This window comes from Petromyzon marinus, chromosome 28 (assembly GCF_048934315.1).
Source record: "Petromyzon marinus isolate PM22_M1 ecotype Great Lakes invasive population chromosome 28, UKy_Petmar_22M1.pri1.0, whole genome shotgun sequence".
NCBI lineage: Eukaryota > Metazoa > Chordata > Hyperoartia > Petromyzontiformes > Petromyzontidae > Petromyzon > Petromyzon marinus.
The window spans coordinates 292,867-317,387 of record NC_133694.1 but is presented as its reverse complement, the minus strand read 5'-3'; the positions used below and the strand labels follow the sequence as shown (position 1 = coordinate 317,387).

The 24,521-nt window shown below is 45.7% G+C and overlaps 1 protein-coding gene and 1 long non-coding RNA gene across 12 annotated transcripts in view; both read right to left on the bottom strand.

Moving 5' to 3' along the window:
* LOC116946841 (kinesin-like protein KIF1A) overlaps nt 1–19,591 on the bottom strand; it is a 115,438-nt gene extending 95,847 nt beyond the window's left edge. For 9 of the 11 annotated variants that reach the window (XM_076070214.1, XM_076070217.1, XM_076070215.1 and 6 more), the window contains exons 1-2: nt 18,901–19,591; nt 14,996–15,173 (exon numbers count right to left, since the gene is read on the bottom strand). In XM_076070214.1, the coding sequence (XP_075926329.1) occupies nt 14,996–15,101 (106 nt within the window). In that variant the 5' untranslated portion in view covers nt 15,102–15,173; nt 18,901–19,591. The remainder of the gene's footprint in view (nt 1–14,995; nt 15,174–18,900) is intronic. The other 2 variants (XM_076070222.1, XM_076070225.1) reach the window with 1 other exon arrangement.
* On the bottom strand, nt 10,868–14,989 carry LOC142929280 (uncharacterized). Its single transcript, XR_012945511.1, has 2 exons — nt 11,193–14,989; nt 10,868–11,092 (listed from the first exon to the last, which is right to left on the bottom strand). It is a non-coding gene; the product is annotated as an uncharacterized LOC142929280 (long non-coding RNA).
* Nucleotides 19,592–24,521: the final 4,930 nt, after the last annotated feature.

The following is a 24,521-nucleotide window of genomic DNA, read 5'->3' as shown; positions in this document are numbered from 1 at the left end:
AGTTATCAACAATATGGCTATTGTTTGTTACAATGCGCCGCCATCATGGAGATCAAACGATTGATTTTCACTGCCGTGCAAAAAAATATATCGTTAAATAGACGGAAATTTTCGTACTGTCGTTTAAAATTGAAAGTAAATGGCAAAAAAAAATTCTGCAGCAGTCGGTCTAAATTATGCCTCGATTCATCCATCTGACGTTTCAAATTGCTGCGTACGTGTCACGGGGCTGGTACGCGAGCACCATGCTTTACAATCCCACCACATTAGCGTTTTGGCAAAAACGTGAATTTTTCATCTTGAATCGGCGAGGGGCTCCAGACAGACAGCGCGACCGCGTCGGAATCCTAATGAACAGCTCTCGCGCCTCTTGTGAAATGGCGGCTTCTCTTCCGCAGTGCGTTACGCTCCTATGCGCCACACCCAGCCCCACGCTGGACAATCCAACATCCACGTAATGTTACACATCTATTCACAGCTACGACACGCAAAGCACAGCAGAGCATATGGCACGTTACATGACATTGCTGATCCCAGGCCCAAGAGCCAGTACCCAAGGCCTCCTGTCATCACCGCCACTCAACCTCCACTCAGTGGGTGGTCGCTGCTTCTCCTCTGCTACCCCTGATAATAATAATTATTGTGTACTAGCCTTTTGCCCGTCCAAGGACGGGTGTATTGCAGTAAATCTAAAACTTGCAAGCGAAAAGCAGTCCGCAACGTGATATTCATTGCATCCATTCGTGTGCAATTTGTAAGACCGCGGTGACACTTATTTCATTTAAAGGTTATAATCCCTTGTTCATCATGACGTCCTTTTTACTTATGTGTCTCAATAGCGTTACGGAGATCGCGTGACAGGAGGGTTCTGCCTTTGTTGTAAGGGTTGTAAGTTGGCGCTGAGGGGGGAGGAGGCGCCTCGTCCCCCCATGTGGAGTGACGTCACCCACTAATTATTATTGCAGGGTATCCATTTGGAGGACGTCACCCACTCATGATTATTAATGAGGGGCGGGTCCATGTGGAGGGCGTAACCTGTTCATGATTATTAATGAGGGGGGCTGGTCGACATGGAGTGAAGTCACGCACATTAAACACTGACATTCTTGGGTAAATATAGTAGTAAATTTGGTATTTGCGCCATTCTTGTCGGGCAATGATCTCACAAAAGCATTTGTTTCTCAGACACAGGCTGCGGTAGTTTCACAGTAGGGGGTGCGATGTTGCTATGTGTTATCCCAATTGAGGTAATTTTTCTAAATTGGCAAATTTGGACCACGGCACTGGCACACAATGGCCCACTAACTCTAACCCTACTCATATCGATGCTGGATGTAATTACCAGCGAAACACTGTACTCAAATTGTAAATGTTGTGGATTTACTCTCCAACACACCGGTGGGCTGAAGTAGTAACTAGTTGGCGTTTTGTTTACGTGACAAATCCCTTAGTAATTGGCTGTGTCGGGTGGTGGAAGGCTACGACACATTTATACTTATGTGATCTAACCCAAAAACCTTTATTATGAATACACCTGCATTTGAACCGCAAATTTCTGCAAAACACGGCAAACAAATCAAGGCAAGCATTGCACAAGAGGGTGACGTGGCTAGCACCACGGCCACATAGCCGCCATTGTCTCCCAATGCTATTCACATACACGCACCAGGTAAGCATCTCATTTATCTTTGCATAGGAGGACCAATATCTAAGAGCGGGTCTTTGCCTATACACATCTGGCAGCTCAGCACAATTGCTTTAAGTAAGCCTGACTGCTAATGAGAAGGTCGCGTGGCCAATTGAATGCATAAAAAAACTACACATTTTTACATGGAGGGACAGATACGGGAACGAAGCATAGTCGGCTTATTTGCGTTAGCATTGTAATCAGGGGGGGGAGGGAGAATGCGGACAGGGGGTGTGCATACACTTGTTAATTTATATTTTGTTGTCAGCATCAGGGCTTGAGCGGAATCGCCTTTCTCGATTTTGGAATTGAGTCACGACACGGAGGATCCAGGAAGCCCAGCAAGGGTCACAGGGGTGATTGGTCATCGCGCGCGGCACACGGCACCGTTCTGATTTAGCACGTGACCCGTGCTGCCGCGGCGGCTAACGAGGTGAACAATGAATGAGCTTCTAACAGGCGCGGCTGTCAATACTAACCTGCACTGGCACAGTTTATTAAACAGCGCAAATTGGTTGAGGGGTGGCTCGTTATTTTCTAATATTTTGAGAGAGCGATTGTGAAAACTGAGAGACAGAGGTCAAATCGTGCACCCAGGCAGTACTCTTGCTGGGGAATTTATCCGCGTGTGTAACGCGTGTTAATACAGAGCAGGGTGAGAGCACAGCCCTAATTTCACTAATAACTTATTTTGTTTGATGCATTAGCTGAAAAGTTACCTTTTCAAGTAGTTACTAATCATCGTATCTAAGCCATTTTACATGTATATAATTTAACGCATTTACAAAGAGTATAATTGACGAATGATGAATGCTTGATGCTCCAGCTGACGCGATGTTGAGTGGTGGCTTGTGTGAACAGTGGCAGTAATAATAATAAGTAATTGAGTGCATCCGGTATTTTCGCCATTTGCATAGCGACAACGAAGCTACAATGCTTTACAGACAGTCTGCCAGAAAAGGGTGATGTGCAATTGAGCAATATGCGGGTCATTTTTCAAATGTGGAAAATTTAGACCATGACAGTGACACACAATGTTCTGATAATTTGAATGAAATTACGGGATCTCAAACCTCCCCTGTGAAGAAGACAATTAATGCACCTGCAGTGTTACCAGTGGCCTAATGAATTCAAACCGCGAACTTCTGCACCAAGAGGCGAACTCGCTACCGTAAGGCTGCGTCACTGCCCCAGTGGTGATGGCTGCGCTCACCGTAAGACACCCTGCCCTGCAAAGGAAGAAAAGTGAGCGTGTGTGGGTAGCAGACAGGCACTAGGAGTGTAACTTATGTTGTACATTTTAATAATGCTGCTGTAATTAAACTACATGTAAAATAGGCAAAGACCTTTCGTGGAAGAAAAATATGCGTAAACAATGTCGATGCCATCGTCACAAGCGTCCAAACTGTGGCATGAATCACAAATTAAAATTCTCACGATAATTGTTTTTAATTGGAAATATCGGTAGCTCATGGAAACATGGAGGCACGTTCTATGCAGGCTCTTTATCTTTCCGTGAGGAACGGCAGCCGTTCAATTAGCTAATCGAAGGGACCCTTCATACGAATTTCCAGAAATCCATTATGATAAATGCCCTGGCACAACCGTAATTGCTTGACCAGCGAGCTGCCTATGGAACACGGCGGTGCGTTAGCGACCGCGTCGCCAATCGGCCCCACGACCGTCCCAGCCCCTTCTCTGCACCAGGACTGAACAAACGTGCGGCCTCCGATCTCCGCGGCGGACATCACGCGTCCATGCCGCACGCCAGGGGACCGGCGGGCATCATCGATTACCAACTGCTATCGCAGACAAATGGGAGGCTAGAAGAAGACCGCTCGCTAATTACGGCCTCGTCTCCAGCGCACTCAAAACAAAACGGACTGTTGTTTGGGCACGTTGCCACGCCGTGGCCACCGCTTGCCAATGCCGTGGGAGCTATTTGCGACAGTGGCGTTAATATTGCAACGTGGAGTGATGCTCGGCGAGTGACGGCGGTCACGGTAACGACGATGTTGACAGGAACCCTGTTTGTCCTGTCGTGTCGCTTCCGCCCGCGGTACTGGGCACACATAATCCATTTGTTTGTTCAGTTTTCCGAGAAAAGGTGACAATATATTAAATTCCTTATAAAAAAATTGTATTTGTTTTTACTATTTTCAAGAATGATTTTAATTCCCCACGTTTATGTTTAAATGTTAATGATCATTGCTTGCTATTCTATCGGATGTATCCATTTACCACCTTTTATTCTTTCAATTTAAAATTTTCTGTGAGTGAAAGGCACAATACAGCAAGGCCGTAGCCATGGAGTCAACATTGGGGAGGACCAAATCGTCCAGGGGGTATGGGGGTCCCCCCCCCCAGAAAAAAATCTAAATTTGAAAACTAATTTCCTGCCTAAAATATAAAAAAAATCACCAACACATAGGATGGATTTTTTATTTATTTTTTACAATAATGTCTAATAGTGTATTGTATTACATTGCTCTGTTTTTTTTTATTTTTAACCTTTTCTTGTTTCATTGTATGTAATGGCAGAGATTAGGGATTAATAAAGTACAACCATAACCACAATCATATAAACAGAAATCTATTTTATAGCAATATATTGGGGGGGACATTTTGATCATATTTTAATATGGGGGGGATGTCCCTCCGCCCCCCCCCCAATATATCATAATTACGACCTTGCAATACAGAAATAAAGATTGATCAATAGCTATAAAAACAATAAAAATGAGACGCTCGCATGAACACAACCGCTAGCGTCACGGGCGAAGGGTGACTGCGACGGAGCCGCTGATGTCATCGCCGCAGGGTCGTCATGGCAACGCATCTCGTGTCCGTCACGAGCGCGCACAGGAAACGCAATCGGAGCCACCCCTTCAGGTCCGCCCGGTGAATTAAATGAACGCCTTTAAATTAAACATGCTTTAAGAATGATTAAAACTGTTTCAAAATTGTTGCATTATTATAAAGAGGGAGAACAAAATATATACGTGTATGTTATGCGTACAATGTGAATATTCTAAAAATACAGGATTCTTTTTGGGCACAGCGTTGAAATTTACGCAGTGACATTTAATGCAATAAATAATACATGAAGGCGTTGTAAATAGAAAATTCCATAGACACACTGTTCTTCTGTAACAGCAGGGGTTTGCTCTCAATGACTGGATTCTAGGTTGGAAAGATCACCTGTCGCCATGGCGTCACCCAGACACTGCAGAATATCAAAATAAAAGCCCAGCTTTGCCAACAGCAATCCAGGCAGGGGGCTTGTCAGGCCCCAGCGTGGGGGTCACGTCAGCTGCCGCCGAGTGGAGAGTGTCACACAACTCGTTCACATCGATTCGTGGTTTGCATTATCTCTGCCAATTACCTCAGAAAATACAGGCAGCTAGCGATTGTGGTAAGATGCGAAATTCCGTTAAAGGAGACGTCGGCAAAAGTCCAAAGGGAATGTGTGAGTCCGAGTGACATGGCAACGCTTTGGGCGTGGTAGCGGTTGTTAGGGACTATGACGGCTCTCCCACCGCACCAACCAATCAACTGCCAGGTAGACAGCCCCATGCAACATGGCCACCATGAATTCACCCATGCAACATGGCCGGCATGACATCATCGCTCTATGTGCATTAGCCAGTCTGTTGCAGAGGTAATTATATGTATGTTATTGATGGTGCCTATACTTGTTATTAACGATATTATCAGTCATTAATAGTAGGTTGTACAAGTGTTTAATGCGCCGATTATTATTTCAGATCACTGGTAACATGAACAATTCTCACAATTAAATTTAGCAATTGGGTACTATGTTAAACTTCAAGGAAATATTATGTTATAATGTTAATAAAATATGTTATTATTATTATTTAGCCATCCCAATGCTGAAAAATTACCTGCAAATCACGCAATTAGGATTACACAGCAATAACATCGGCCCTACTTCGAAAGCTTGGCAGGACCCTCCTGAAAAAGAGTCTTGACACTCCATGGGGCATTCTTGATAAACAAGCACTGTACTAGTAATAAATAATAATGTAATAACAAAACATAGTTGTTGCGAGTCACCTATAGAGGGCATTGCGAGTGGCAGCAAAGCAGGATGCTAGACACCTAAGAGCACCACAACGAACCCGCGTGCCCTGGCCCGCCGTGCCGCACACATCTCGTCCACGCAGCTCCCCGCTCCCAGTCACACGCGCACACCGATAAATGCGCCTACAATCCACATGTCACGTCACGTGTAAAGCCATCACTGATTTACACGTTTACTACCGACTGAAGGCTGCCATTGAGTAACGTCGTTATTGAGTGCGCAGACATTTCGTACGACCGTCTCAAATTCATATTGAACAGAAGGTCGCATGTCTCTGACACATTCGTCTGCTTCTGAACATTTCATTTGGATGTTAGCATACTGCAAAAAAAAACCTACATCAGGACCGTTTTTAGTCGCACTATGTTTGACAAAGGAATTTTATTTATTGGCACATGTGGGCTAAGTGTCCGCCTGAAGCCAAAAGGTTTTACATTATAATCTGCACTGCATTGCATCTAAACGTTACATAACCTACGTAGATCAGCAGGAGGACGCAGAGAGATGCCTGCCCACATGCGAGCGCCGCTATCCGCTCACCGCTGGCTGCACAGGAACGTGGAGGGTGGCCTAAATAGGGTAGGCAGCGAGCCCGAGTGGGACACGTTTGGCAGAGCTGTTACAAGCTGTTCTGCTATAGCATGGCAAAACGGGTAAAACCCTCAGCTGACACACACACAAAGAGAAAGATACTCCATAGAGCCTTTAACTATTGGGGCAAGTGCTGTTCGCGAGCACCTATGAAGGCCGGCATGGCGCAAGAGGGTGCTGGTGCCCAACACCATCCCCAGGAAGCTGGCCTTTGTCTCCACAATGCTGTTGTTTATGCACTGCAATAGGTCGTAATTTGAGGCCGAGTCGACCTTAGCGGAGGCCCAGGATCGGTTGAGTTATTTTTCACCGATGTTGGACACGAGGAGGAATCAAACTCGGGTTGCCGGGTTCATAGAGCGGGGCGCTAACCACTACCGCTCCCCATATCTCCACACGAATGCTCCAGCACAAGTTTCACTCGTGCACGTACAACTGGTTGCCATACTCGCCCCGCAAAAAATGTGGCATGCGCTGGCGTGAATAATCAATTTTGCGAGGGTATCCCATTACGGTCAGGCTGTCTGCATTAGGTCCGCTCGGGGCGATTATGACGCCATGCCGTATTTACCAATTAAATCAGACAAAAACGTAACGGTGCATCTACACGTCGATTAGACCCTATCCTTGCAATTGCGACACTTGCATCAAATAGCGCAAGAATCATTCACAATTTACTGCACGCAAAACTTATCTGAAAATATTATGTGAGGGCGAACAGCTTATACACCTTTATACACGAGATTAAACTAAATTTGAAATACAAACAAGTTGGTAAATTCCAGATGAAAAACTTGCCACACTTTGGGGCTGGAATCGTTACACATTAAAAGGTCTCGACGTTGTTGCGCCAGCCACAGTTATGGAGGGGCGCTGAGCGCCGGGAGCCTCCATTGGAGTATTGAAGGACACATGACCGGGAGCGTGGAGCTCCAGAGCTTGATACAGCAGGGGGCGTGGCCGAGGGCGGCGCCAGGCGGCGGCCGAGGTATAAAGGGGGAGCGCCGAGGGGATTCGGGGCTCGTTCGTGGGAATCAACTCACGGGGTCGTCGCTCTTCGCGCTTCGCTCGCCGTGTAGTTTAGCTGGGGATCGAGGGTCAGGCAGCGTATATGCTGGCTGGCCCGTTCGCTTAGCTAACTCACACTTAACTTCAAGATGTTCTTTGTTCATGTTTTTGTTTGTTGCAGTTGCACCCGAGTCAAGAGCCGCATGGCTCACAGGGCTATACTTAATAAAGGAAAACTGAAACACATAGCAAACAGTCTAGGACAGTATAGCCACACTTAACGATAGAACCCAGTGATCAGTGAGATTGTTTATTAAACGTATTGCCTCCACTAAAAAGTGTGTGCGCCTCAGTAATTACACACTACAAAGGTAAAGGAAAGCAATGTAGAGCTTGGTTGAGAAAACCATCAAGCAGCGGAGCTCCTTAAAGCTGCGTAAAATGCTACATATTTTTTTTACAAAGTTGCAGAGTACATCCCACCGGCCCAAAACATCAAATAGCTAGCGACAAACAGTACTATAAAAGTTGTCATAGACAAGAGTTAACACGTTTCTTGAACTGACTGAGGTTGGTGGAGATGGTTGAAGAGTGTGGTGGATGAGATGAAACAGTCGGTCTGGTCGGCTGAGTCCTCAACATGAAAGGAGGAATCAATTAACACCGGGTGTTACAGCATTTGTCCTTGTAAGGAGCTCAACGGAAATTATTATCAACCATAGCCACCGACCTGGGAAATTGGTAAATCCTCTTCAAAAACTACCAACCACCCACCAAGCCTGTCGACTAACACCGTTTATATGTTTTCACGGCATTAATAGCTAAGTGTGCGTGCGTTGGCGTGTGATTTTACATCACACACACGCTGGGCAGTGGGTTATTGTGGTCTGCAATAACCTGTGCATGGCCTCGAGAAAATAAACATCTTTCAATAAACCGTAGAAAATGTAATTCACGGTGGGTGCAAAGCATGTGCATGCACTTTGTGTAGAGATGTTTGTATTTTGAGAATGCATTGCAATCTCTTTTGGTCGTGGTTTTGATTCATCAAGACATCTAATCCCTTAATGTCATCTTTGCCACAGCATTTGCTCCTGTCCACATCACCCCTGATGCCAATATTCCTCTATTAATGCCACTGGCTCGCCAACGGACAGCCTTTGTGTGTTTTGACTTATGCCTATGAACCCAGCAATCTCTAACTTGAACCCATGCATATACATGCGCTTAGCGTGCTGCCCTGCTATCATTAGATCCCCTGACGTCATTCACAAGAACAGGCCATTGTATGCCACCGTCAGGGTCCAAATTTGCCAAATATGAAAATGACACCACAAATTACTCAATTGGGACTCCACACAACAATCATCGCCCCCTTCTGGCACCAGACTAATGCCCAGATCGCTTTTGGAATTGAGACCTATTCTGGCCTATTGATTTCTCAAGTGGTTAAAAAAGATAAACAAATCATATATGTACCTATGTACACAAGATACACGTGGTTCTGTGGACCACAGGCTGCATTCGTACAACGCTAGTTGATACAGCTTTAGTGTCCGATGTGGCAGCAAGATGTTCGAACGCCGCGGCATAACACACGAAGAGCAAGGTCGCCCCAGTGAGCAGCACTGCCTTCTGGTTGTACAGTATTGCTAGTTAGTGCCTCTGTTGCGGGCTATCAACACTATCACATGTCAATACAATGGCATGCTTGAGAAGCCAGCCAACAAGAGTGGTTAGGCAACAGTGCTTCTCTTAACTACCTGCACAGCAATAGATTCAAACGAAAATAAAAAGCTGCAACAGCTTTTATTCCCATGTGCACTAACCGAACATCACTATACATGGTGTGACAGCATGTCAGCATTACTGACACATTTGTGACACTTATTTTTGTGTTAGTTTCTATTTGTTTCATTGATATTTTATCTATTTTGCATTGGATAAATTCATCTCAAATTTACAAATGTAAATGTCTTCACTCCATGACACCTCTTGACAATTCAGATAATTGAGTAAGTGCAGTATTCATACCACATTTATGGTGCAAGGCTTACATCACAAAGGCACTGCTGTGTTTTTCTACGGTAATTTCACAGTAGGGGGCAACGTGCATATTTCCGTTCCGTGTAATTTGCTGGTAAATTAAGAGTAAAAGCATCTTAAACGTTCACCATGATGCAGACGGTGGGTAGTATTTAGTAGGTGAATACACACCTAGAATTAACCAGGGAGACCTCCCGGTTACCAAACCGCAAACCTCTGCAACAAGCAGTGAACGCACTACCGCTACGCCGCGTCACCACCACGGGGAAACGTGCCAAAAACGTAAGGTAGAAATGCTCTTGAAATTAACAAATGTTTCACAACGGTGGCTGTGCAGCATCGCGTGAACATGCACGCAGTGCCTTCCCAACGTGAAATGTGCAGCTGGGGCGAATTCCACGGATCCTTAGAATTCAATACATTCCCGTGAAACCACTGCATTGTAAACACGGAGAGTGACGCTCGGTGCTCGAGCCGGATCGCCTTCTCCACTCGGCTGTCTTTAGCCGGGTCGCCTCCTCCACTCAGCCGTCTCTCCACACTAACAGACGACGTTCTTCTACTGACATCCAATGGCCGCATGGCCTTCTGGGAGTGCATACTCTGAGCAAGCATTGGCTTTCAATCAAGCAAACTCTGGACAGGTTTAAACATTCAGTGTCTCATCAGCAGTCAGGCTTGCTTGGACAAATGCTTGTGAACTGCCAGACATTTGTAAGCAAAGACCCTCTCTTAGATATGGGTCCTAGTTCAACATAAATGGCTTAGTACCAAGCCACAAGGTATAGGCCATTGAAATCGTGATGGAGCTTCTGAATGAATACTGTAATTTTCAAACAGATATTCATCTGCTGGCAACATATTATTGTGGCATGCAGAAAATCGTCGTTGTTATCACAAAGTAACATGATAGGTCTCAAATTGCACACTGAAACTGTATGCCTAATGCAAACTAAGACAATACGTCCACAGAATTACAGCAAATCCAAACAGCTTTGCAAATAGAGTTATGCGAAGATGATCTGCGATGGAGAGAGGTGGAGAGATTAAGGCCTGGTCTTTACTGCTACCAGAGACTCCATTCATTGCTACATTAATAAGAATCAACTTCACTTATATGGTATTGCTTATATTCCTGAGCAAAATAGCGCCTTACAACACATCTCATTTAAAAATTCTAAAGGCACCCCCAGCAGCAGCTGTTCCTGTGCGGCACAAGGTAACATTTTAGAATTTTGACGAGTTTTGATCATGACGCCAGCACCCAATGGCCTGCTGTTGTGAATAACGTCAGGTGATATTTAAGCAGTTTTATGATTAATATGCCCGCAAAAATGACGGAAGAGTGATGTTTCATATGCATCTGTCTACCTAAAAGTCAGTTTGCATCGAACCTTCATGAATGATACAGTATAAGCGTACACCAAATAAACACTATGTTTTTTATTTAAGTACAACTAATATTTCACAAAGGTAGAAAACCACTGCAATGTTATGGGCTGAAAAACACCGTTAAAAACACAGCAGCAGGTTCAAGCAACTGGCCGGGTGTGCAGTCCACGCAGGCGCTTGCGAGTGGGCCCGGGTGGCACAGCGGGCACGAGCGCCAGCAGGAGACAAGCCGCCACACCCCACCACATCTACTTTCCCTCTGCCTAGGACACGCAACGACATTTTGGCAAGAGGATTAGGACTGAGAGTGGGGTTGTTCCAGAGGCTAAAGTTAACTCTTCTCCCACTGGGTCCGTCACTCACCGCGCAAGGCCATGCTAGCAGCTCCCACCGCACAGCTGCCGTGCTGCCAGGGAGCGGGCCTGAGCCACTGACAGAAGGCCGGGCAGAGGCCGAGTGTGCAGCGGTACCACCTCCTCCTGCATCACTCTGGAGTATTAGTACCTGTACTGTAGTTGTTGGAGCGGAACACGTACAGCATTCCAACTACCACCACACTGCAGATCACAACAACACTTCTCATCCTGTGTCTTCCTTCACGCTGCTCAACTTTAGAATTCCCTCCCACCTTCTCTTTTTCCAAGCACGTATGATAATGATAACCTTGCTCAACTCAAGTAACGTGTTAAACTGTTATCCAGTACAATTTTGATGAGTGCTGTTTGTTGCTGGACAGTTGGCATTTTGGGTGTTTGGTCCTGTGCTCAGCAACGGGTTTTAAATAAATAACTATATCTATGTATACATGGGTGTTTACAGCGTTCACGAGTAGGAATAAAAATGTATTTTCATAATACAATGATTTCTGTGCAGCGGCATCCACGCAAGTTGCATCTAAGAATGCTGTAGAACTTGTAACGTCCGCAGTTTCCGCAGAGGCGCAGGAAGCCAAGAAGTGGGAAGGCAGCCAGAACCAGCACCAATAATTACCCAAGCTCTGTGTTCCTATAGAGATGTTTGGCCAGCTCCATGCATATGCTTGTGATACCTGCATCAAACTGTGCATGTGAGAAATGTATATTTATGATTTATGTACAGTGTCGGATAATGTTATACTATGACCCAAACTGTACAAATGAGACAGAAACAACAATGTGATGCAAATAAATCAGTGTGAAATTTAATAATTAAGTCTGAAACTGAATCATGGCCCGGAGTCATGACAACTCATTCAATCGCTAGAGGGTCAACTCCTCACGCCAATTTACTACAGTACACCCAGGAAATGAAAACAGATTCAGCATTAGTTGGTTTCGCCTGCAATGGGGCAGCACTCGTCTCCATCAGCAGCCCTGAGCCAGTGGTGGAAATTACATACTCCCATGGCAGAGGCTATTCACTATTGAATGACCACAAACTGTTGCTCATTTGATGGATATCAAAAAAACGAAATGCCAAGTTGATCCACGAATGAGAGTTGAACTCGCAATATTCTGACTGAGAGCTCATAAAAGTGCAAGTAAACACGTTAAAAAATGTTGAGCCTGCGACATTGTAACGTTCCATCTCACAACCATGGGACTGCGTGGTTGTGAAGAGTTGAAAACCAAAAGGGTTCCCTGTGGCTGTTTCTCTTCCCGAGCACGGTTAACATTGGCTGCTTCTCACCTTTCACAAACACCGCCGAGATTCTAATTCACTGCTGCCTCCTCTTTGCGTGGCTCTTGTGATGTGTGCTTAGTAACTAAGATGGAGGGAAGTAAATATTCCTGATGCCAGCGCAAGGTGGATGAAACGTGGCAAAATCAAATGGAAATGGTGAGCATGGGTTTCCTAGTAACAAGTGTGCAGGTGTTTGATAAATGATCGCAAAGTAAACATTCATTTTAAAAATGTGAAATAGCATACATCGTCACTAATTGTATGACGGTAAATTACAAGGCCCGACAGATACGACCAGACGACAGATAATTCCAAGCCGAGCCAATTGGTAATTACAGCAAATTAGGACAACCCAGGTGGGTCATCGCAACCTGTCAACAATTTAAACATTTTCCCTTTCTAAATTTGTCAAGTTCGGGTTCAGCTCCTCCACTACGCTTGCAACGATATAATTTATTTTTCTCACTGGAGTGCCCAATTTTGCTGGCTCATTGCCCGAGCAGCCATTTGTGAGCGGTGGCCTACTTGCACGGCACACAAGGTACCGTTAACCCCTTCGTGTGGCGCCCGGTAGGGTGGCCAACACCGGTGTCGTTACCAGAGCGCGTATTGCTGCGTTAAAGAAGCCGTGTCAACGGTGTTTATAATGGGATCGAAGCTGGGAACGGGGCAGCAGGACGCGGCCATGAAAGGCAACGAAGCTTATGCTGCAATGGAATGAACATACAATGCAGAGCACTTGACATGATACAGGAATACTCTTGCATATACACCAGGAAAGCCAGCAAAATTTGATAAACAAGCCACACTCTGCTGATGAGACTGGAGAGAGGCAAAACGGCAAAGGCTGCTATATTAGATTTAACCACCAACACAATCAGATGCAAAAACTGAATATCATATGTGAAAGCATCCCCATGCACAAAAGAGCATTTGGGCCAGTCCACTCCTTTGCCATTCCTAGGTTAGCTGTATGAAAATTGCATGTTCCTATGGAAGGGACCAATATATTCACATTCCTTGACTTGGATTTGAACTTGTACCCTTTCTGTGGCACAGCACCTCTAGCCCAGATGCTGATTACATGCTACAGATAAGCGAGAGCCAGCGCGAAGGGGTTTCAGGTTCACAGTTGCGGAGAGTCTGGAATCTAACGGCTGCTCCATTAGCATGCTGCCACAAACGTGTTCTAAAACACTGCAGTGACGTGGAGGGAAACGCCACAAAGACTCGTGCTGCATCATCCCAATCACATCCCAACCACCATCCTTCCATTTCCCCACTCGATTGCAGTCTCCCCCCACCCTGGCCAAGCCCACCCCACCAAAAACAGCCACGCCAAATTAAATTAGCAGAGGCCGTGCAAGTCAGTGCTGCCAAGCCCCACTGATCAATCAGCTGCCGCGAGACTGCCGGCCCAGCACTCTACAAGATTGCACAAAATGGACGCCCGTGCCAGCGTTCCTTTGGCCATCCCGACAATGGCAATGTCGCATTCGCTGGCACAGCTTGCTACGGCAGATACTGTACGCTAGCACCACATTTAATTTAAAATTTAGGGAGACACAGGAGATGGTGGAAACTTTCACAAGGAAAAAAGCGGCCCCGAATATGGTTTCCAGTTATTGTGTCAGTATTTCTGCACAGTGAGCGGAACACAGAGGAGATGAATAGCACTTTTTGAAATGGGATTTTTCATACACCATATATATCTCTCACTTACCGGAAATACCAACCCTGGCTTGCTGCAAGTGAACAAGCAAGCCGCTTAGCACCAAGCTATACAAGTCACACATTCGACACAGCAGCGTCCCAAAAACCAATTCCCCATCTGAAAAAAAACATCCACGACTCCAGAAAATGTTGAAAACGTTGCCAACTACTGTTTTGCTGCGTTGAGTATTTTCGCGACTTGCAAGTTACATATGCGTATAGAATACATCACAAGGCGGTAAGTGCTAAAAGCAAACATCTCATTTGCTAAAAGTACATTTTTGGGTTAAGCCGTGTAATGAACTGGCCAAATGCGTGTCGTCAAGTCCTTCCACCACCCAACACAGCAAAACAAATTTCAATTGTCACGAGCACAAGCAATTAATGTGTAAATTATTATTATTTAAGCTCACTGGTAATTTGAAGAGCAAGTCTTGATTGATTGAATTCTCACAAGCAAATTCAGCAATTAGAAAATAAAATATGCTTGGCTATGTCAGGTGGTAGAGGGATTTATTTCGCACAAATTTGGACAGGTCATTACTTGACCTTAGTCCAAAACTCAATTATGAATCAAAAACCTAGGAGCTGAATCTATCATTCATTCTTAAAATTCCCAAAAGCTCCGATGGGCATCAATGAGGCTCCGAGCCGGGGAAAGCTAACACCACGAGCTCATTCCACCAGGGCCTTCCAGACGCCAGTTGCATCGTGCCACGCGTGTGGATTTGGAAACGCGAGCCCGGGCTGTGGCGGAGCAGATCCGCGCGTGCACGATCACACCGACTCACTCGTGGTTTTTCCAATCATCTGGATGATGCACTTGGAGTCGCGGCTCGTCTCCCGGTTGTTAAACGGCCGCACCCGCACGGCCACTTTCACTGATGCCCCTGCCATCTTGGGCCACGTAGCCAGTAGTCGGCCGCGGTGGCAGTGGCGGTGGCGGGAGGCTTGAGAAGCCTTTCAATCCTGCGGCGGGAACGGGGGATGAGAAATTTAACTTGATGAGTTTCATCTGTAACATTCTGCAAGTTTTACTATACACAATCAAACCACAAAAGTATGTGATTTGGTGCAAATTACCTAAAAATCACACTTTTAAATTGCTCTGTAGTGTACCCATCCTTGACAAACTTGCAAACATTGCAGTGGAATTAAAATGACAATAAAGTACTATGCATTTAAAACCCTTTGGTGCAACTATTTTCAACAAGAAAATATTCGCACCTCCGATTAGCACGGTTGGCTACGTACGGTGCAAAAGAAGTTCAACATACATACAGAAAACTAAATGGGCAAAAAGCATGACCCACAATTCTGTTTGCACGGCGTTGTCTGTCTATGGCAGAACGCCGAGTGAAATTGTCTAATTCATGTCAAATTGTCTAATTCTGAGATTTTTGGTTATTCATTTTTTTTATGCAGGTTTTATGGCCAGAAAATCGACACCCAGACAGTGAGCCAGTTAACAACTGAGCAACATCTAAATACCTGAGCCAAGGTAAGACATCCGATTGATAGAAACATGACCAAAGACCCAAACACAGCGCCTCACCCACAACCAGATGACATACTACGACATTTGGGAGATTCCAGGGCCCAGTGGTCACGTCTGTAGCTTGCTGCAAAAGGTTCACGGTTCAAAAATTACCAGGCTACCCTGGTTCACACTGCTACTTACCACATAGAATGCACCGTATGCTTCACATTGGACGTTAACACTCCCATGACATCAATAGAAGAAATATAGGCCATTGTGTGCTAGCTACACAGGCCACGTTTGAAAAAGGATTCACAAAATTACTTATTTGGGAGTCACATAGCAATAGTTGCCCCTCTCTTGTGAAAACCTAGCAGGACCCTCCGAAAGCGTTTTGAGACTGGCTAAACTATCAGTCAAAATAATAATCACATACGTGAGCATACACCCTGCCAGCAAACATCCACCTCACCTACAGACACCAAGTATGCAACTGCAGTAATCGAGCACCCAGATGTGACTGTCAGGGAGACACCTGACCCACCCTCGCAAAAAAGCCAATGTTGTTTCTCATGTGTCTCGATGGGTTCCATTCGTCTCCTGGTTAAATTATGCATTAGAACGGACTCACTGATATACCCAACAGTCCTCCAACACCAAGCGATCCAGGTGGAGCATACAGGCTGCTGCTGCACTGTAGATACAGTGGGTGTCCATGCGTATGTGTGGAATGGATTCCCAGAGCAGCAGGAGTGGAATGCAGTCCACGCGTGCAGCAGCAGCAGTGTTGTAATTACAGGGCGCGTGCGGCACGGCCACAGCGTGCACACGGCCACCGCTGGCACAAATGCTGTCGGCTGCCACGGCACGAGCGTGAAATATCGGTGGGACTGGCATTCGGCAAGTCCGGCTCCCTCCATCTCCCCACTGCTAATCGGTGCTCAAACTACCAACTCCCCAGGTCAGAGGTGGATCGAGAAACTCCTCATAAGGTGGGGGTGACCACGGAATGTCAAGCACGAATGGACAACACATTCAATCTATTTTATTTTTAAAAAATATCAACAAAATACCAATTGCCAGGGTCTCAAGGAGGGAGGGGGGGGCAATCACCTCCATCACTCCCACCTTGGATTTACCACTGCATCAGGTACTCCCCATTTTAGTTTGAGTCAACATAGTGGCAGTCAATAAATAATTACCAATTTCCGATCGTTTTGTGCGTAGCCAGGAACTGAACCTGAACAGCGAGGAAAACGGTGCATGCAGGTCGCTGACCACTGCGCCATCAAGCACACACATCTATCAAGCCAAGCACACAAATTAGCAATGTAGACAGATTAATTACACTGGCACACATCAACCACGCAGACTTATCAACTGCAGACACACGTTAACCACACTGACACATGCGCCACGGTGGCTAGGAGATGTTAACTACCTCGCGTGTTCTACAGGAGATCGTGGGTTCGATCCCGACCATGACCGCCTGCTGCTGTATTTTTTGAGTTTGTATGTTCTCCTCGTGGTCGTGTGGATTTTTCTCCGGGTCCTCCGGTTCATCCTTCCACGTTTAGAATAATGTGTTTAGAGTATATGGCTGCTATACATTTGCACATGATAAGCTATCATTTGTGGCCAGATCGCCTCTGAAGAAGAGTTATATAGCTCAGTAGGCCTTACCTGGTAAAATAAAACATTTAGTTTACATGCGTAACCGCACGGGAACACGTTACACCCACATACATCAACATCAAACACGCAACCTCGAGGCATCCCAGACACTGAATACGATGATGTCATACAGAAAAAAACGCATCGCTTTATTAAGATGATGCTGATGATCAACCATCATCCAAACACAATGCACTACAAAGCACATTTATTGGAGAAAAATAAACAAGGTAAAGTGATATCCGACTCAAATGAGCATTGAGGCGTTGGTGATGATCTCCTGTTGACAGCCCGAAACCAGTAATTGAAATTCCACATTCGTATGGCCGGGGGCGAGTCTATCCGTTGACTGTTTGACTTCCTCACAACGTGGTACTGAATTTATCAACCCCGGAAGGATGATATGCCGAGTTAACCCACAACCAGGATTTCAATTCGCAATCTTCCGACTGCGAGCTGCTCGCTCTCCCGATGAGTCGCCAGAGCAATATAAACATTGTACACGACCGTCGCGATCTGTGTAGATCATAGACCGTAGATAGACGGTACAGAGTATATATTCAGTGGTGCATTATCTCATGCCTGCAGCCACGTTCGTTGAGCACATGGCTCCACATTCGCTGCACGCTCTGTGCGCGTTCTCGGGGAATGAATGACTCGCGACAGAGGCCGGTGGCTTCCAGCCCCAGCCCTTGTCTCTCTCTTTCTCTGCCAGGGAGATGGTGGATTCATCTTGGTCATGAACCTCAGTCTCCATCTGCGTGATGGGACGGGCACGGATGGGGCTGGCTGCTGGAGGTGCGGGAACCCCACAACAATGAGAGGCTACGCCCAGAATTGACCGATGCCGGAGATGGAATTTTAAGTGGAAAAATGTGAAATAAAAATTGGAAAATAAATTTTGATTCGCGTCCAGGATAGGAAAAGGAAGGGCGGTGTGGGGGGATTTTTCCTTCCATAGTTAAAACAACAAACAGCGCAACGATTGTAACCCCAACAGTACCTCTACAGCGGAATACTGTTTACCAGCAACCCACACGATGCCGTGTGGTGCGGTTAGGGGATGATGGGGAGGTTAGTTGCGGTATACTTTGTTGTGATGACGCGGCGTGTGCTATGGTGTGGTTGGGTATGGTGGGGTGTGGTATGATGGCGTGGTCTATTGCGGTGTGACGGCGTGGCAAGGTGAAGTATGGCGTTTCATGCCGCACTCACTGGGCGTGGAGCCGCTATCCGCGAGAGCTAACGGTGGGAGCCAACACACACGCAGCTCAGAGCGGGGACCACAACCCGTGACACTCCTCCAGCTGCTGCCGCTGTCATCTCTCGCACGACGCGACCACAGAGGCTGGAGACACCAGCTGGGGCGGGACGCGGCGTCGAGACGGGCTTAGGACAAGGGGCACGTTTGGAACACGGCCACGGGGAACGGAATGAGATGGAGACAGGCAGGCAGGCATGAGCACTGCATAGCCATCACCGAGAGACAAAGGCAGGAGAGAGACACACACAGAGGATGCTACAGGGAGAGGAGAGACTCACCTTCCAGAGGCCGGTCCCCACCCGCCCTGCGTGTCCGCGCGTCGCTCGCGGCGTCTCTGCGAGCCCGCGGACCCGGCCGGGGCTTCTGGGCGGGGTAGGGTTCGGTGGTGCTGGGAGGAGGAGGCGGCGGCGTTGTTGCAAAGAAGAATCGGCTGGGAGATGGGAGACGGCAGGGAAGGGGATGGGAGCGGGGAGAGGGGGCGGAGCAGATGGAAGGAGGGAGGGTGGGGAGGAGCTTCACGGGTGATCGTGGTGGTGGTGACGATGAAGGTGGCGGTGGGTGGGTGCATGGGGGGAGATGGGCGGCAGTGGTGGTGGTGATGCGGTGTGGCTGAATGGCTGTGGGTGGGAGGCCTGGTGGAGGCTACGAGGACCGTTCGAGCAGCAAGCGCCGTGGCCGGGCACAGCGCAGACAGCAGCAGCTGAGAGGCTCGCGCCGATTACAACTCCCCCACTCGCCCCCCACTCTCTGCAAGCGCCAGCAGAGGCGGCGTGTTGCTGCCGATTTCAGCTCCGTGGCGGACGGGCAATCGCTTCCTCCAAACCCGACAATGATCATTGGTATTCATGAGAAGAAGTGCAATGAATGTGTTTTATCGTTCAAGTAGAGGGCCCTATGCCAAACAACCTTGACATTTTGCGACCACCACGACTGCCTCCCACCCCATTCCCTCTGGGAAGCTTCTCGCCTCGCCCGCTCTTAGTGGGGAGGGGGCGCCGCTACAGCGGGGTCCGCGTCAGCGAATCGGGGGTGTGGTGACGTCAGTGTTCGCTGTGGTTGGGGGCCGTCCATGCATGACGTCACGCACCTAGGGGAGGGAGGGGGGGTCAGACATTTGTGACGATGTGTGACGAGTGGGGGAGGGGGGGTTTGAGAACTGTGACGTCACATCAAAATGCGCAACTTAAAATTTCAGTTTCATTTATTAGGTATAGCCCTGTGAGAGATTCGGCTCTTGAATCGGGTGCAACCGCAACAAACAAAAAACATGAACAAGAAAACATCTTAAAGTGACTGTGTGACAGTGCAAACAGAAAATCCATGAAAAAACAGCAAAATATTCCTGAAAAAGCACCATACACCAACGCTGTGTGCAAAAAGCCCAGTGGGATGCAAGTCAAACAACAACAACAACCACAAGACAACTTAGATTAAGGACATCAGTCTAACTCCGTACTACAACAAACATGGTCAAACCAAAAAAGTTTTCGACATCAAAATAAAGCCATGAAAGCAAATAAATATAAACACGTTATATCTTGATTATAAGAACACTAATTTTGATTAATTTTCATTATTAACTGTTTCATTATTTACTAAGGTCACCTTTTATTTATTTCATGAAGGAGCATTTTGCTTCTCCATGGGAGAATGGAGACGCATACATTTTGTAAAAAAATTTGAATTATTGTTATTAAACATTTTTATTTTAGTGATTCTACCAGGGCTTTTCATTGTGGAATGAATATGTGATTGTTATTGTACTCTCCATTTTGCTTCGTTCTACTACAAAGTTTCAAGTATTTTTTATAGTTATAATTACTTTTAATATTTTATAATTATAAGAGAATTTCTATAAAATATTATGAACATCTGCAGTTTTAGTTAGACGTTGAATATTTTCAAGTGAATTTTATGCAAAATTTAAACTTTCTAACGACTCCTTTTTAATGTGTTTTATCCTACAACATCACAGTGCAGCGATTTGAAGCATGTTTCATTTTCAAAACGTTAATATGGTTTTTTTTGGGGGGGAGAGAGCTTTGTGACGTCATATTTGAGGGGGGGTCTGACTTTTTGTGACGCTGTGTGACGAGGGGGGGGGGTCAAAATCTGCCAAAATCGCGTGACGTCATTTATGGACGGCCCCTTACACTGGGCAAAAGGCCATTTCCCGAAACGTCCATTTGTGGTGTTGTTTTATCTTCGAGGGCAACAGCGTTGACAACCGAACCGAGCGAATTGTTCCGCAAGCTGAGGGGGAGATTCATCTTCTGGTTTATTTCGGTAAAGTCACGTAGAATGGAGATAAAATAATAACAGAATAAAATTCTCATGATGTTTCGGCCACAACACAAGTAGCCTTCCTCAGGTGAAGAAACAGGACTGTCTGGAAGACAGCGCTTGAGTGAACCCTGCCAAGCTTGGAACCGTCTTTTAAGCTGTGTGGGAGGAACAGAGCGCCTTGACAAAAGGAGTTAACATATAAATTAGCATGTAACTGGGGGATTAGCATGATGTTGGTGTGAGGGATTAGCACCACGGAGAGCAACGAGCTTTTTTCAGACGGATGAGTCCATCTATGTACGGAACAGAGGAGGGGGGAGAGGAGTTTACATATCAACATTAAATTAGCATGTAACTGGGGGATTAGCATGTTAGTATGAGGGATTAACACCACGGAGAGCGACGAGCTTTGTTCAGACGGAGGAGTCCATCTATGTTCGGAATGGAGGAGGGGGGGGAAGAGGTAGAAACGGCCACGTTGCGCTGCTGTCCTGTGTTGCGTTATAACTATACTATAAACTAGACTACTATACATTACAACATTATACCTTCCAATCTAAACTACATTGTATATCATATCCATAGACAAACCCCACCCTTGAATTATACAATGCGTTACTATACACTACCCTATACTTTAGACTATAAAATATTAGACTTGTATTACATTATGTATTATTCTAACCCTATTGTATACCACACTGCTGTATATTCACTATACAATTACGGTACTATATATTGCCTTATGAATTATGTTAAAGATTACACTCTAATACTATTTATAATTATTAAAAATGCCATAAACTATACTATTGACCATCGTGTGAAAGATACTAAGAGGCAGTGCCAGCGAATGAACTGTGGTCTAAAAGTCACCGTAAAATACAATCAATCAAGAACCGAAATGGTTTATAACTCCTTCCCAATGGTTACTAAGCCGGAATCCAACTTCTCGGTTGAAATTGTCTCTGTGTTTGTATATGTGGATAGCCTCATGAACAAATCTCTCATGGTAGCTAGGTGGCTTGCAGAGAACCTCCGTCTTGGAGAAGTCAATGTCATGTGAGCCCACTGAATTATAACAGTGATCTGCCACGGCAGAGGTATTCGTCCTACCGTGTTTCAAGTCTGCTTTATGTTCACGGATGCGGTCCGAGATATGTCGTTTGGTTTCTCCAATGTAGCTGCTACCACAGAGGCAACTTAGTTTATAGACGCCCAGGTACTGTATGTCCGGAATCACATCTTTTACAGACGGAACCAGATCACGGATTTTATGTACTGTGTTGAATCGGACCTGGATCTTGTGTTTATTCAGGATTTTGGAGATCTTTTTTGTGACTCCCGCAATGTAGGGTAAGATGATGGTTTTGAATGGCTAAAGAGGATCCTTCTTCATGGTTGGAGTTATGGCTTTGCGGATTGTGTAGTCGGAGTAACCATTAGCCTTGAGAGCTTGGTGTACGTGCTTGAGTTCACTAGCAATGTGTTCCTGGTCGGAAATGCATTGGGCTCTATGGTATAGAGTCTTGATGAGGGAATTCTTCTGGGATGGATGGTGGTGGGAATCCGGTTTTAAGTAAACATCCGTATGGGTAGCTTTCCTGTAGACAGAGTGGCTCATTGAACCATGCGGTCTCCTTTTAATTAGGACATCCAAAAAGGGTAGCTTGCCATCTTTTTCGACTTCCATGGTAAATCTGATGGCTGGGTGTATGGAATTGAAGTGGTCGAGGAATTGGTCTACAGCAGGCCGGCCATGTGGCCAGATGACAAAAGTATCATCCACGTACCTCTTCCATAAGGTCGGGCGTAGAGTGGCAGTCTGGATTGCGTCAGTCTCAAATTTTTCCATGAAAACGTTGGCTACAACCGACGATAGGGGGGAGCCTAGTGGGGTGCCCTCAGTTTGTTCGCAGCAGCAGCATCGTCATCGTCACTACGCACGGGCGGCCATCGCGGGAGGTGAGGTCGGGGAGCGATGACGGCATCGTTTTGGTTGCAGGACAATGACATCATGCGGGAATTGTGGCGTCACTGCGCGGATGCCGCGAGAGATGACGGCATGCGGATGCGTCACCGCGTGGCACTGAGCGCAGGTAGAGGCGTCACGTGATCACAAATGCGGCGGTGACGTCGTGCCAACTGCAATAGCCGTGCGAGAGCTGTTGGATGTCGTGCACGTTGTTCACTCTTCTCTCCAGTATGGACGACGTCATAACGTGCTTGTGTTTTCTAATCCATGTGTTCCTCTTTCTGTCTCAGTGCAACTCCAACCCATAAACTTGCCGTTGCAACCAACGAAATTTTCAGTTTTCCATTTTGTCTGTGTTTCTGATGTCATAGGGAGTTTAGGTTGTTTCATTTCGGCACAGGTAAAACCCATTGGGCAATCAAAGCTCATTTTCGATGGGAACCTGGATACAGAAAGGTGATTACAGAAAAAAACACATTTAAACAAAAAATCCAAAAACTACGTAGTCAAGTTCCCAACAGGTCACCCATCAACATGGTACACACTAAGAGGCCGTCCATAAATGACGTCACACACCTGGGGGGGGGGGGGAGTCAGACATTTGTGACGAGGGGGGGGGGGTGAGAAATGTGACGTCACATCAAAATGCGCAACTTTAAATACATATAAACAATATAATTGTTATTCTTGGTTCTTTCGGTAAAGTCACGTAGAAGGGAAACAATAAAAGAATAAAAATATAAAACATTAAAATTCTCACGTTTCGACTTCAACACAAGCAATCATCATACCTGATGATTGATTGTGAAGTCATCACGCCTGATGATGATTGCTTGTGTTACAGTCGAAACGTCGTGAGAATTTTAATGTTTTATATCTTTATTATTTTGTTTCCCTTCTACGTGACTTTACCGAAAGAACCAAGAATATGAATCCCTGCAGTCACGAAAGCTTTAAATCAAAATACAATTATTATAACACTAATTTTGATAAATTTTCATTATTAACTATTTGATTATTTAAATTTACTAAGGTCACCTTTTATTTATTCCATGAAGGAGCATTTTGCTTCTCCATGGATAGAATGGAGAAGCATACATTTTGTAAAAAAATATATTATTAAGCATTTTTTTTATTTTATTGTTTCCCTTCTACGTGACTTTACCGAAAAAACCAAGAATATAAACATTTTTACGTTAATGATTCTACCAGGGCTTTTCATTCTGTGGAATTAATGTGATTGTTATAATTCTACTCCATTTTGCTTCGTTCTACTACAAAGTTTCAAGTATTTTTTTAAAATTACTTTTCATTTTTTATAATTATGAGAGAATTTCAATATATTCTGAACATCTGCAGTTTTAGTTAGACGTTGAATATTTTCAAGTGAATTTTATGCTAAATTTCAGCTTTCCAACGCCTTTTTAATACGTGTTTCTCATACAACATTAGAGTGCAGCGCCACATTAAATACGCACAATGACAAGTTTAAAGTGATTTGAAGCATGTTTTATTTCAAAAATGTTAATATGGTTTTGAGGGGGGGGGCAGAGCTTTATGACGTCATATTGGAGGGGGGGTCTGACTTTTTGTGGCGCCGTGTGACGAGGGGGGGGGGCAAAAATCGGCCAAAATCGC